General features: G+C 37.7%; 1 protein-coding gene across 1 annotated transcript; it reads right to left on the bottom strand.

The window, feature by feature from the left end:
* Positions 1–1,575: 1,575 nt before the first annotated feature.
* On the bottom strand, positions 1,576–14,690 carry usp4 (ubiquitin specific peptidase 4 (proto-oncogene)). The gene is made up of 22 exons (XM_020933887.2): positions 14,514–14,690; positions 13,380–13,507; positions 13,173–13,303; positions 12,962–13,088; positions 12,732–12,877; positions 12,381–12,442; positions 12,147–12,302; positions 11,950–12,067; positions 11,245–11,418; positions 10,484–10,642; positions 9,806–10,030; positions 9,487–9,570; positions 9,175–9,269; positions 8,487–8,669; positions 7,921–8,219; positions 7,297–7,512; positions 6,574–6,644; positions 6,367–6,482; positions 5,808–5,957; positions 5,037–5,140; positions 3,096–3,184; positions 1,576–1,832 (listed from the first exon to the last, which is right to left on the bottom strand). The coding sequence occupies exons 1-22, from the start codon at positions 14,660–14,662 to the stop codon at positions 1,710–1,712; spliced, it is 3,105 nt and encodes a 1,034-aa protein (XP_020789546.1). The 5' UTR covers positions 14,663–14,690; the 3' UTR covers positions 1,576–1,709.
* Positions 14,691–15,103: the final 413 nt, after the last annotated feature.

Here is a 15,103-nt window from a genome sequence, read left to right as displayed (position 1 = left end):
GGCCGCGTATGCATAAAATAATTATTTAAAAAAATAATAAAATAAAGAAGTGGGTCCTAGAGACAGCCCCAAGCGAAGTACTATAAATAGAAAGGAAATGGGTAGGTTATGTCTTCATGACAAATCTATTGTTGAGAAGAAAGACGTTTAAAAACTACATGACAAAAATCCAGACTAGTGATTCAGGATAGTTTTTTTAAAGGGCTATTATGTAACTTTTCTAGTTGAGGCTCTGCCACAACCTTGTCTCCATGGAGATCTTATGACTTTGAGTGGAATGTTCCACAGTATGACGTTAAACCTATCCCTGAAAATGCTAGGGGGTAGATCTATGGAGAGGCGACCCCGCTCACAGCAAAAACATGTATTTTCAAGGCATTTATGTGCAATAAAACCGCCTATAATTTAATAAATACAAGAGAAGTTTAATGCCAGATTGTGGGACATTACTGGCAAGGAAATCATCTCCATGGAGACAGGTAGCCAAATTCACATCTAAAAGTTACATAGTGTACCTTCAAGGGCAAGAAGTTTTTTTCCTTGGTGAGAACACTGTTAAGATTACGGTTATCAAAAGCTATGCAGGAAGCTAGTGGTCTGTCAGGTTAATAAATATTGTGGACAGCTTTGGTTTAACATTTGGCTTATTTTGTTATTATTTTAAGAAGACGATGCACTTGTGAATAGAGCAAAGAGAGGTGTGTCCAGAAAGTAACTTGAATTTTTCATTTTTCTACAATTAGGGATGTCAAGATTTTTTTTTTAATGGATCATCAGAAACATTTGTCATAATATAATGTTAAAAATAATAATCGTAACAATTTTTTAAGCAAAAATAAGTAATTCAATCTACACTCCAAAATGTCAACCAAAATATGAAGTGCTTTTTTATCTGAAGGTTTAGACCATTTAAATTAATTAATGAACTTGAATGAAAAAAAAATTAATGAATGCACTGTTGTTTGGTGTGAGTTGTGAATAATCGTAATATTGTTGTTTCTTCTTAATATAATCGTGGCATTCCAATGTCTACATATGGACAGAATTTCCATTATATTTAAATAGACTTTTTGTTTTTCATTTTTCACATCAGAAGAGCAAGATATCAAACCAGTAATGGGTCAGTCAGCTGCTGGGCATGTGATGTAGCAGCCAGCACCTGATCTGCTTAAAAAAAAAAAAAGAAACAATGTGGAAATTATTAGCTTTAGTTTTAGTGGTTGTGACGGTTTGTGATTCTCAAACTGTGGTGCAAGTACAAATGGTGGTACATGTGTTCTTTATATGGCTGGGATTCATGGTTTAAATCCTGGTTTAGTTCTTGTTTTGGTCCAGTTCAGTGACATAATCTTTACTTCACAGCACCTTTAGTCCTGTTGCATGTATAATGTTGCTGTTGTATAATTTTCAACCATTCAAAAATATCTTTACATTCTGGACACACCTTGCGTTACCTCATAGCAGAGACTGAACTAAACTTGAGCTCAATTATGCACAAACTCACTATTGCATTGAGGAAGTCTCTTGGTTGGCATTCAAGGCTTCAGATTTCAGCAAATGAGACAAAAACCAAACCATGGGAAAGGTGGATTTAATAATGCAAAGTCTATGATGTCCATTATTCTCACTAGAGTAGCTTTGAGTGTGCGTACAAGTCTCTATTTGCCGTAATATTTTCAGTGCCGCTCGTCCCATTTGGGGAAGTTAAGTTAGTTTGTGTCCATGTTGTCGTCCACTGACTCCGAGGCGCCCCCTAGTGACACACAGGGCTGTGGTTTGGGGGAGTCCTCTTCGTCTCTGCGCTGATAGAAGAGCACGTAGGCCGCTTTTGTCTGTAAGAGAAGAGACATCGATACAGTTACTACAAAACAATAAGGCATTTTTACAGTCAGTGAACAAAGCAAACCTTTTATTATTATATAAAAATGGGATGAGACAATCTGCATGAGACACAACACTGGGTTCACAAGAATTTGTCAGAATAATTCTATTATGTCTAGATAAACCTAACAGAATTACAAAACAACATTTTGATATAATTTATACAAAATACATTTTGTAGTTCAGTTAACATTTTGAATTTATTTTATATTTTACTTGTCATGGTAGTACAGCTTTTTTGAACTCCTCAGCATATCCGGGCTTTGTGCTTTGTGCTACATTTCAAATGTATGAAAAGTGCTATACAAATAAAGTTTGAGTGATTGATCGGTTATGTCATAGCCAAACACAATCTCTGAAATCAGATTTCACATATGTGCACAATTTGTGGCTGTTATACCTCGCTTAACCAAGATGCAAGGTATAACAACCAAGATGTAATCTTATATGAGATTAGTGGAGGATGTTTTTCATCCTAACTTCTTAACCTAAAATATGTTTGCTTGTCGCTCATGGTTCAACTTGCACCAAAGCTTAGGAATGTCACAAACCAGAAAAATCTTAAATTCACATGAGTCACTGTAAATGTAAATGTATTGTATCTTTACTTTCAGACGTTTAGTCACCAACTGATTGTGTCTACACTGTAGGAAAATGAGGGATGGCTATTTCTGCAACATAACCAAAACAAAATGCTAATATGGTGTATTTTTGTTTTGGACCCACATTATACATTTGCATGTTTTGAAATTTAATACTTACTTTCCTTTCACTTTGTATTTGTCAAACAAAAAATGTGAAACACAACGTTTAACAATAGTTTTTGATCTTTGATATTTACTAAGTGCTAAACTGTGTTGTGTGTTATTACATAATACAATAAAAAAGTATCTTTTGTATGTACATTGAATGCATATACTTCATTTTATTAAAGATTTTGGAGGGTTCTCCATTCGTTTGTTTTCATGCTGTTGTAATTGCTTTACCTCCAACACACATTACATAGGATACCTTTAATAGTTACAATGTCAAAATATTTGGTCCAGGTTGGTTTTGTCCTTCATTTTATTCTAACAATTTAATCTTCAAATGGTCTAAGAATTTTATAAATTTAACCAAATGTCACTAAACCCAGAATATGTGCTCAACAGGTTACGCCATGTTCAGTATACTGTTCTACTGTCAGTGTAATCTATTATAGAGTAAAACCTCACCACAATCTGGTCCTCTGAGGCCGACGAAACACTGCTGTCGTCAAAGTAATACCACTTCCCGTCCATCTTGTTCTTGCCGTACGCCGTGTCTATTTGAGACAAACGTCAAAGGTCAACAAGAGCCAAAACACACAGTGAAAAAAAAACTCTCCTGAAAACCAAAGGTTTAATAAATTTACAAAACAATGACCTGCTTGCCGATTTGAGGCTTAGTCAAACTACTGAGAGTGAAGTTAAACTGTTACCAGCAAAGACTGTGGGGTGTTAATACTACTACTATTCATTAGAGTTGGGAAAGATCTTTGTAAAATTTAAAGTGGACATATTATGCAAAAGAAAAGGAAATATTCTATGGAATCCTTTGCTATGGATCCTACCTGGATGATTGAAGGACTTCACAAAAGTTATGCAAAAAATACTTTTGAGTTCATGATGAAGCAAAACCATTCTAACATGGTCAAAGTTGTGATTTGAGTGATTTGTGTATTTGTGAGTAATTGTACTTGAGGTGCAATTGCTCTGAAAATTTCTGTGTTCATCTACCCCCCCATACACAGCCATTGTAAATTGGCAGTTTTGTTGTAAAGACATTTATACTGGCGTGACTGAAGAGTTCTTTTAAATTTTAAAACTGATCAATGGACCTGATTCTATTATTAATTCTTTCCCCCCTGGACGCCTACTAGGAACAACCCATACATATGTTACTAGGGCTACCCATAGAGCATAATTGCATAAAAGAAAACAGACTTCCACGAGTGATTATAAATTAATTTTACACTCATGAACTTAATTGTAACACAGACATATTTGGTATCTCTGGAAACCTTAGACTCTGAACTATTCATTTATGGATGTTTAAATGTGATTCAACTCATTTATAGATGTATAACAGCTCACTGAAAATGAGAGTTTACCTGGTCAGGTGCAAAATCGAAAACAAAAAACTACATTCAGCATCTGATATATACATGTTCTGAGTACTATATTCATAAAAAAATTAAAAAATATACTTTGCCAAAGTATTTAAACAGATTTCATATCACCAGATACAGTATAGCCAAGTGTACACCTTTTTTTTACCTGTTGTACACCTGTGTGCACCTAATTCATTTTTTCCATTTAGCTTATTCAACTCATTTAGCTTATTCAACTTATTTTATTTATTCAACTCATTTAGCTTATTATAATATAATAATATAATAATAAAACTATTTCCCGTCAGTGGGTGTCCAGTATTTGTCATCTTGGCTATTTTCTCGTGCGCAGAGCTCCGCATAAGCGTTTTTTCTGTAGCGATTCTGTTATACATCGCATCTTGGAAAAAAAGACTGAAATATTTTAAAGGACTAGCTTGGGCAACATCCAGATTTCAGGGCAATTTTGGTTCATAATCGAGTATAAAGCCCAAATAGATTGTTCGGATATCGCAGGACTCCATACAGACGCATCAGTGGCATTCTCACCTTCGTAAGTTTCACTCTCTGTAAGTCCGTCGCTATCGCTGTTTTCCACTTTATAATCAACTTCATAATCACTTTGAAATCAATAAAAGTCAATTCTCTAAACTTATCCATAAAATACATCCGCTCCTCATTATTTCTAAAACTGTGCGCCGCAGCGCCACGATCTTTCCATTGCACGTGTTTCGTGTTGTGTTTTTTCCGGAAGCTACCATCATCACTACTTCGATTAACTTCGGAAAAAAATCGGCGAAAACATATCCTTGAATCCTATTGGTCAGTCTAGTATGGGTTGTAGTGGCCCCCACCTATCACAGTCTCTGTTTAAATGTGAAAAACCAAGCCATTTCTAAAGGTCATCAAATCACGTCTTTAGTGATACAGCGGAGGTGTCAAAAGTCGTCATTAAGGGTACAGGGGAGGTCGTCAAATGTCGTCTTCATGGGGGAAAGAGTTAAGTCATTTTAGATTGACTTACAGTGCCCCCCTCCCATGCCGCCGTAGTGGTTGGACACTGCAATGAGGTCATAGATGTAGGGTCCAGCTTTTGGGTCGCACACAAACTCCGACATGTTCAAGTCCCTGAGAGAGAAAAGGACATTTCATTACATTATAAACATTTATACTTCCTAAACCAAGAGATTAATTCCTCATGTCAGAACTACTCAAAACAATGTTATTTTAGGTCACTTCCGCTGTCAAGTGGCCAAGTTCCTCAAAAGACACACTTTGTTTATTTCCTGTTTGATACAGTTTTTAAATATTAAATATACACTTCAACATACAACAAAAGAATATAAAACAATTTAATTATGCATTGTTCCCCTTTGTCAGTTACATTTAAATAGCTTCAAGGTCAAATATAATCATTTTTTATATGAAAGAATATGGTGATGGTCAGTACAACTCTTTTTTAACGATTAGATTGTTTCCGACTGACTCCCAGTGAAGAACCTGTTATGCAGCTTATGGCTAAAAAAAATCTCTCTTTTTTTGTCTTTTGTTTTAATATTTTGTTGTGATTTTTTTTAAACCACCAAGATGTGTTTTAAAATATATGTTTACCTACCCTAGCAAAAATAATTATTTTAAATTATGTTACAGGGAATAATCAATTATATTTTTGTGCAGTAGTGTTCTTTTTTTTAGCAGAAACACTGAAGTAGATTTGGCTCTTTTGAAGAGAATTGTCTCTTCTGATTCACAACAGTTTAATCAGTTGAACAGTGCATTGAATGAGTTTACGGACCTGATGGGAAAGTCTACCACTGTGTCGAGCTTGTCCCTCCAGCAGCGGTTATACGAGAAGCGCTTCAGATGAACCACAAGGATTCGGGGCAGAGACCAAAGGTCAAACTTCTTTGTGGCCTGTTGGTGCTTCTTACACGTGGGACAATACCTGTAGTAAAGACACATTATCAATACAATATGTGTAATACTTTCAAGAGAAGGGAGGTTGAGTTACAGTTAAGGATTAATCAGTCAATTGATCATAATTATTCAGGTCACAATTGGCTCCTAATTTTCAAAGCAGTTTTAGTTATTTCAATAGAATCTGTTGTCAATAATAGGTAAATAATCATGATGTTTTTTTTACAGTAAAACTTTACAGATGTTGTGACATCCCTAATGGAGGACTTTGGACTGTGACTATGCTCGTGCCTATTTTTGGGTGTGAGGCCATACACGGACAGTTGTTAATTTCTGCATCCATAATCTTATCTTAGCCTTATTCTAGAGTTAAGGCTTGTTTCAATTACAGGTCACACTAATCCAGTCTTGTATGATTTTGTTTTCCTTTTGGTTACCAGGGGTCGTGTTCTCCGAGCGTCTCCATGGTGGTGAATAGTTCGATACATTCCCTCAGAGCCACAGTGGCCTTCTTCTTCTGGGGCTGCAGCATGCTCTCATGCTTCTCATAGGCCTGCCCATTTAAATATTTACACAAAGATAAACATATTGATACAAATAAAGCATGAACAAGCTGGACAAATTACGGAGGTTACTGCTCTGACCTCGGCCTCCTGTTCGTCGTAGCACTGTTTTTTGGATTCAGTGTCCCAGTCGATAGCCACTGTGGAATGTGCTGCAAGAGAATACAAATGAAATATCTTTAAATATTCTGGACCAGTTATCGGAGCTATTTCTGAGAGTTGAAGTTAATAAGAAGCAGACTCAAGGTTAAGACTTCATCATGGGTTTTGGGAACTAGTGCACGTAGTTTAGGGCAAAATGTTAATTAAATTTACTCATACAATCTCAAATATTAGAATATTGAATGCATGATTTTTATAACCTAAATATCTGTATGTTTTTATAAATACGGTTTATAAACTAAATTATTGTCATTAGCATTAGCTGAATGGCCTCAAACAAGCTTTCAAATTCTTAATTCTGTCCTTTTTATTCTTACCAAATCTTCAAAAACTCAAAGCCAAAGATTAGAAATTGCTCAACAACGCAGTTTCATCACTATAATGTAATGTGCCATTAGCCCACAAACAATCTACAAGTCATTTTTGCAGAGAGTGATGGTGGGAAGGGGGTAGATGCATTTGACTAATTCTGTAACATCTCCAACCAAGGGTTCTTAACTTTTTTTTTACCCTGGGGGGTGGCCTACTTTGGGCCCCAGCCCTATGGTTAAGAATCACTTAACTAGACTGTTGTGCACGTCAGAGAAAATAAAACTACATAGTCAGACACCCTACTTCCACATATTTACTCGTTTAACTCACGGTTGAGTTTGAGTAGGTTCCCGTCGCAGGGCAGTGGGCTGATGTTGGCCGTCCCGTACGAGTTGACGATGCTGAAGGTGAAGAGTTTCGCTGGTGTCAAAGACTTAGTTTTTTCTGCTTTTGTCCCGTTCTCCAGCTCGGACGCCTCCTCCTCTTCCTCAGACTGCACATGATCCGGCTCAGGGCTCTGCTGGTGGTCCATGGCCTCCTCCTCACCTGAATCAAAAAAACCTTTAAATTAAGGACTCCAAGAATGTTTTCCACATTGACAAATGTGAAATGTGAATTTTTCTTGATCAAGATATTCAGACAGTATTTTAACATTGCATCAGGGATGTGTTAAAATGTCTTGAACCCAATTTCAATACCAAGGAATTCACTCACTCACTATTTCAATATTAGTTTTAGTATCGTTTAGTATCTAAGTTTCGATACTTTTGACAACCCCAGAATTGGTACGGCTCTTCTAGCTACTTCCTGGATTCTGACATTTCAGCTTTTAACTTTTTCCTAATATTTAAATAACAATAAGACTGAATGAAGGCTCCTTGGCACTCAGCAGTTAAGAGAAAATGTATGAATAAGCAGACTCAGCAGTTGACTCTTGACTCCTGGATTCCTCACCATCGTACATGCCGTTGGTCTCAGTGCAGGGGGCAGAGTGGTTGGTGCCGTTACTGGAGCTGGCACTACAGGAGGCTCCATCAGACACAGGACTGCTACAGCCACTGGCCCCGGGGTTTGGACCAGGGTTTGGGCCAGGGTCTAGACCAGGATTCAGATCAGAGTCCAGACCAGAGTCCAGAGGACAATCCACTGCAGACGAGGAGCACTCCGGAGCCTGGCTGCTGCTCAGAGTGGCTGAAGCTGAGGCTGAGACTCTGCTCTCACCACTGGAACACTGTACTGGCTTCACATACCGACTGCAAAGAATACAAACATCTACTGTTACAAAACCCAAGATTACAGAGATTGACAAAGTCCTGAAATGTCATTATTTCACAGCAAAAGCGTGGTCTAAATTAAGTCTCACTGTTTTTTATGTTCTATCATTGTTCTGTATATATTTAAAAACAATCAATATTTGAATTACAAACACAAAAATAGATTATGTAAGTATGTAAAGGCTATACTTTTTGACTATTTCAAACTGAACACAACAGTTGAGTAATGGCAGTAGACAGCCATACCTGATCCTCTCCATGATCTTGTGGTAGAGCAGGTCGGCGCTGAGGTTCTGTCTGGGCACAGTGAGGAGCAGAGGTTGTCCGAACAGCATGGTGCTGGAGGAGCCACTGGACTGTTTAGAGTGACGCTCCCTGAAGTACACCGGTAGGTTCATGCGCTCGCTGTCCTCCTCCTGCACCTCATATCTGTGCGAGAGCATAGGGGATAACACAACAACATTAACAAAATATACTGACACATGGATCAAGTTTTGAACATTTTTTACTTATTTGCTTTGGAAATTCACACAATAGGGCTGCATAATTCCAGGGGCATTATCATTCAAGATGGAAAATTAACTAATACAAGAGTCCTGTGACTTTAAGAGCATGTTTTTACAGATCTAAACTGTACAATAAGAGGGAAGGGGGACAAAATAGGGTTACTTTTTTTTTATGTATTTTTATATTTTCTTTTGCAGCTTTGTACAATTAAACTTATATTTTCTGCTTTATAATTCATCATGTCGTTCCAAAACATTAATTATCTGCTTTGTTAGAGCAAGTTCTACTCTCGATGAGTTAGTTGTTTAGCTGAGAATATATCGTAATAGATGTTCAATTTATTCATGCTCCTTATGTGAAAGGTATGGTATTTTCTAAACATGCGAGTATGTTATTGTATGTTATTTTAATTTTGAACATTACTCACATAAAGATGTCATCTTTCTCCATTATTTGGTTGAGCCCATCATCTCGTCTGTAGATTTTATGGAACCTATGATTATAAACATCTGCCACCATCATCTGCAAAGACACAACTTAGAGTTTACTATCCATGAATTTCAGCTTCCTTTTATATGGTGCCATGCTGAGAACGGTTGATCATTCAAAACTCAAAAGATATAATACTTTGTTCTGAATTGTTAATTGTTATGCCAATGGTCCAAACTTTATGTCATTCTGAAATGATAGAAAGCAAAGGTCAAAATAATGACTGTATTTGACAATAAAATGCACTTACATTTTCAGGAGGAAAGCCACAGAGTTTGGACAAGGCGCTGCACAGGTCTGCCACAGTGCCCAGTTTGGGGACTATCACACGGTACTGAAAAGAGAACCAAAACTGAATGATTAAATTGCTCATGTAGGAACATGAATTAAAATATGTCCAGGTTCAAGTATTATGACTTCAAAAAGTAAAGCTGTCCTTGGATGTACATGTTTATTACTGTAAAATCAATTAAAAAGTTGATGACAAAAAAGTAAAACTGTTACCCAAAACAACTTCTTGATATTTATACAAATTAAATATAACTCCCCCTTCATGGCATGCTTCTCACCTGTGTGGGTCTGGACTGGGGGTCAGAGCGCACCAGGAAGATCTCCATGGTGCGGTCCTTCTTCATGGGCAGAGGCAGCGTGAGGTAGCAGAAGGGGTCAAAGGTCACCGACACCTTGGAACACTCGGGACACACCAGCGTGGATTTGAACAGACCGTGGAAAATATCTACGATTATGGAGTCATTCCGCAACCGGTGGTTAGTCCAGGCTTCCTTAGCAACAATCTGTTAAACAAAATGTAGAAATCAAGCACTGAACACCATCCCTTGTTGTCCTTTATTTTTCCATTAATAGTAAACGTATCTAACATAAAAACAAGTAATTACACACTTCACTGGCTGTTTTCAGTTTGTTCCAAATGTGGTTCAAAATTTGGGCTCCTCTTTCCGGTTTGGCCGTTTTGAATAAAACACTTTCAGTCTATGCAAAGCTCATATTTCCATGTCTCAGCCAAAACAAAAACTCTCTGTATGGACACACAACTTTGCTCTAGTTTGCTGCCATCTTGTGTTTAACAAACTTACTACAGTTTTTGAAAAATTTTTTTTTTTTCCATTTATGAGTATGAATGAACTCTTTTTTTATTATTATTATTATTTTTGTGCACATGACAATGGTGGCATACAAAGAGGAACCATTTCACATACTGTAAAGTATTGTATAATGTAATGTAAAACCTCATCGGGGCGTCCCTCCGCATCTCTCAGGGCCAGGTAGGGCTTCTTCTTGACTCTGTTCAGATCTTCGTGGAGCCCATCCAGAAGAAACGCCAGCAGCTCCTGAGAGTCCTGCTGCTGGTACCCTGAAAACTGGGGGGCGAATCGGCCAACCTGGGTCTGGAGAAAATCGTCAAACATTGTCTTATATATCACACTATTATTCTTGTTGTCTGGCATTTAGTGAAAAACTATTACATTTGAGGTGCCTTTTATTCATTGCAAACCATACTGATTTTGAAACTTGACAAATGACAGATGATAGACCATAGTTCATAGACTTCCTGTAAGTAATTTTCTGCTGCTAGCCTCAGCTCTTCACAGTTCACTGTAGCCATCAGCAGATTTTTTACAGTGTTTTTATTTGTGAAAATTTTTTTCCAAAAATGTGTTCAAAATTGCTGTAAACATGCATATGATTCAGAGTCTGAATTTTTTAAAGAACAGTAAGTTAATTCAGGGAACAGGTGACAAAAGAAATGTTCCAAGCACTACACTAGAGGACTGCTTAAACATGCATGCATGCATCACAAGAATTGCCTGAAAGCAGAGCAAAATTAGGAAGTGGTTGAAGCCACTTGAAGTTGTCAAGCAAGTTTTAACCAAAAATACTTGTAAAATAAAAACCGTGTCACGTTATCATCTGTCAAACATGCCCACTATAGTTATGGTTTTGAATGCAACAGTATGAATAATTGGCTGCTTACAATTAATAAACTTACTTTGAATGTCCGTGGGGCAACATAACTGCTCCGACTAAGCCACATCTGCTTGACTAAATCGGCATAAGCCTCTGCGATCTCGCCCCTCATTCCAAGAGGGTTCTCTCGGTTAATCTCTGCCTCATACTGATCATTCAGGAAGTACTCCGTGAGAGGAGACGCATTGCTCAGGCACTGCAAGGAAAAAAGAAAATAACTGTTTACTTTAACAAATTATTTATTTAAACTCTAAGGAAGCAAGATACAGAAATAAAGTGCATTTCTGAATAAAGTGTTGTATTTTGACTTCAGCTCTTTTTTATTTTGAGGTTTTACTGGTTTGTTTTTTCCTTCCATAGCTTTAATTGTAGAAGTACTCTTGAAAATAATAACAAAAAAACGACTGGTATTAACCAAAAATGGCACATGACTCTACATTTTGTGCATTTCCTGAAAAATACTTTATATTCTCTAATATGCTCTGATCTGCACTCAGCATGTTTTAACCTAATCTGGTCAAAATTCATCCAACATTCCATATACAATTCCTGGTTAGTTTACTATAAAAAAGGAATAAAGCTAGTTAAATTAAATTAAGGCATTTTAAAAATTAAATACAATTTCTTCTGCATAAAGTGGCACTGTTCATGATAAAATACTTACTAACAGTTATACCACAGTACTGTAATATTGTGCTGCCCTACTAAAGTCTTGATGTGTATTTACCTGCAGCGCTGAGTTCATAAAGCACGTATTTCCGAGATTACTGAGTCCACACAGGCCGGGCTGGGACTGTGAGTCTCTGTAGTTATAAGAGGAACTGTACGAACTGTAGCCTCCCAATCTGTGGACAAAGCAGGTCACTTATGAGATTTTGCTTTCACCATGCAAACCCATAAATCCTTTAGCCTTAAAAGTCCTGCCTGTTGCCAGAGGAGGCGCTATTGTTGAGTGTGTATCCAGTACTACTGCTGCTACTGCTGCTGTCCCCATTGGTGACTGTGGACGAGGCACTGGCAGAGGAGCTGGAGGAGAGCTTTGGAGAGGTAGTGAAGTTCCTGGATGCTGTTGTACTTGATCTAGTGATGAAAAAAAAATAGACATGGTAGAATGGTAGAAAGATTTTTGCAAAAAATAATAACAGAAATAAACTTTACTTGGGATGAGATGCTTGTCGAGGCCATGTGCCATCCTCATTCATGCGTTCAATTACAAGAACCTGTAAGAACACAATTTTATTAATAGAGTACATGACTGAGTTAATTGAGATTAAACCACAATAAAAGTCTAATGATGTTTGTAACTACAATATGCTGCCAGGAATATTAATATATTTCATCACCAAGAAACAATCTGGAGAAATGCACGTGTAATACAGCAGTAATATTTATGTAATTTGTAATAAACAGTAAGAAAACTTGACAGTTCAAATGTTTGTGAAATGCCCCAACAAAATCTAGAACGTATCAAGCAGAAAGGTATGTGGATGTTGAGTGGTGTTGCTCTACCTGTCCCTGGAAGAGCCCTGCGTCCTGTACAGTGCTGTCTGGCTTGTTCAGCTGCTCATACGTGTTACTCATGTATTTGTTCCACAGCCGCGTCTCCTTCTCTGAAGGGATATTAAACAGCGTCCTCATCTCCTTCTCTATAGTGTCTGTAAACAACATGGATGTGACATTTAGAAAACAGGAACCTTCATTTACAGTTCCAAATAAACAATCCATTAAACAGTCCATACCTATAGTATCAGCTTTACTGAAATGCCGTGTGACGACATTTTCCATATTGTCATTCTCACATAAGTTTAGTTCCAGCAGATAAACCTCCACTTTACAATGTTTGACAAACATGCCATGTTCAACCACCTGTGCACAGACAAAATATGACAGTTATGGAAAGCTGGATGTGTTTTGGTTTTTGATATCTCAAGATCTCAAATTTTCCTTTACCTTTCTAACAATGGGTCTCTGGTCCTCGAGGCAGCCATACCAGCTGACTAGTTTGTTCCAAGCCTCAGTGGGAACAAGAACATAGTCCAGCTCATCAATAAGGTGCTCCTTCAGCGCCTGAGTTTCTTGGTCTGAAACACAGCACACAGGTTTTAGGTTTGGATCAACTTTCTTAATTAAGAAAACTTTTTTCAAAATATTTTTTACCTGAGAACAACCCAGAGTTATCAATAGGTCCTGGGTAGAGGCTACGCTCTCCAACATTGTACATGTCCCAGCTGTCAAAGCCCACATATTTCTTCCATTGTTTGAACCACCTGCTGTCGATAAGATACCTAAACCACAATTATTAGTAAGAAGATGTCACAGTGTCTTGTCTCCCAGAGTTACAGTGATGCTATAAAATGTGAAGGGGAGAGAAATCTCTACAGCCAACAGTAGTTTCCAAAACAAATCCCATATATAGTTACAGCAAACTGGCCCAACTTAATCCGATCCCAGACAAAATCTTATTTAGTTAATGAGCTTGGTTTTATAGAATTACACATTAAATCGTGTGTATTTATGAAAAACTGGGCAGACTTAATTAGTAATGACTTAGTGAAAAAATGAAAGTGTATGCATTATTTATTGCAGCATGAAAATGTTTATTATTGTTGACTTGGTTCTCAATATCAACTGCCTTGTATCAAAAGTTTTATAAGATTTAATACTTAACGTTTGCGTACAATTTACACAGAGGGCAGAGCCAACAGAGTCCAAAAACACTGCACTTACTTTCACAATGACAAAGCTTTGAGCTGCGCTTGGCAAAACTATGTAAGCCATATCCGTTAACTTGACAACCAGTAGTTAATTTCAGTTAAAATGAAAGTGCCGTCATTCCGTCTATCCTCATGTTTCCTGATAATTGTACCGATTTACAATAAACCGGTTTTGACTAACAAGATCTCACTGGGCCCGCACTATCAATCAAGTATCACCCTTATCAGCCTGTGCCAGCTAACTTGTCATTATAAAGGCCTAGCAAGTAAACCTTATAACGTTAAAGCAATGTAACTTCAATGAAGGCAGGTGGTTAAGAGGAACGTTTAGCTTTTATGTTGAGAGTACACAAGTATTTGTGATTATGTAACCATTTAAGCAGAAATGAAAGTGAAATGTAGCTACTAGCCTGCTATCCAGTGATACATTAGCTTGCCAACTACCAGTAGCATAACACCACCCGATGCCAATCCAAAATCATAGTTAGCATGCTAGCATTTCCTGTTTGATACAACTTAGCTCGCCGGCTAATGCTAATTGAAACACAGGGCTAATGATAGTGTGTAAGATCCGTACCATTCGTCGCCTTTCCGCAGGGTGGTTTTTAAAAGTGACCCGATAGTCTGTTTTTGGTTTTCAGGAGAAGGCGATGGGTCTTGGACAGTTACCGGCTCCGTGTCCGAGTCCGCAGCGCTGCCCGCCTCAGGTCCGCCTCCCTCGGCCATCGTGCAGCGAGTGTGCCGGTGCCGGGAGCGCGCACAGGAAATAGACGCACCGGGAGAATGTGGTGGCGGACACGCGCACCACAACAGACACAGAATCAGGTTTATTAGTTTAAGAATGATAAAGATCTCATAACGTGGGAAAACAAAATAACTAAACCACTTCATAGTTTGTTGTACCAGAAAAACCATCATGCATGCAAGCAGTATGCATGGAATTGAACCACCAACCTATGGACAGGTGCTCTAGCAGTTGAGCTGATGTCGCCCCATAACAGTGTAAATAGGTGTAATATAATAGGAAAGGAGGTCCCGTCTAGTTCGTTGAAGCATAAAATTATGGAACACTATAAAACACACTCTTCAAAAATGACTACTTAAGGATAAAATATAGGAGGTAAATCATATTCATACATAGTTTGAGCCACCATTTTAAACCAAATC

This window comes from Boleophthalmus pectinirostris, unplaced genomic scaffold (assembly GCF_026225935.1).
Source record: "Boleophthalmus pectinirostris isolate CB_2022bp ecotype Guang Dong unplaced genomic scaffold, ASM2622593v1 HiC_scaffold_3, whole genome shotgun sequence".
Lineage (NCBI taxonomy): Eukaryota > Metazoa > Chordata > Actinopteri > Gobiiformes > Gobiidae > Boleophthalmus > Boleophthalmus pectinirostris.
Note: the sequence above shows the minus strand (reverse complement) of the source record. Positions and strands in the feature narration are given on the sequence as shown.

Coding starts and splice junctions, on each gene's coding strand:
- usp4 (XM_020933887.2), bottom strand. CDS start 14,662: ATGGCCGAGGGAGGCGGACCTGAGGCGGGCAGCGCTGCGGACTCGGAC. Junction 6,645..7,296: donor GAACCTACTCAAACTCAACC/GTGAGTTAAACG, acceptor ATTCTCTTGCAG/CACATTCCACAGTGGCTATC. Junction 5,958..6,366: donor CTCGGAGAACACGACCCCTG/GTAACCAAAAGG, acceptor TCTTTACTACAG/GTATTGTCCCACGTGTAAGA.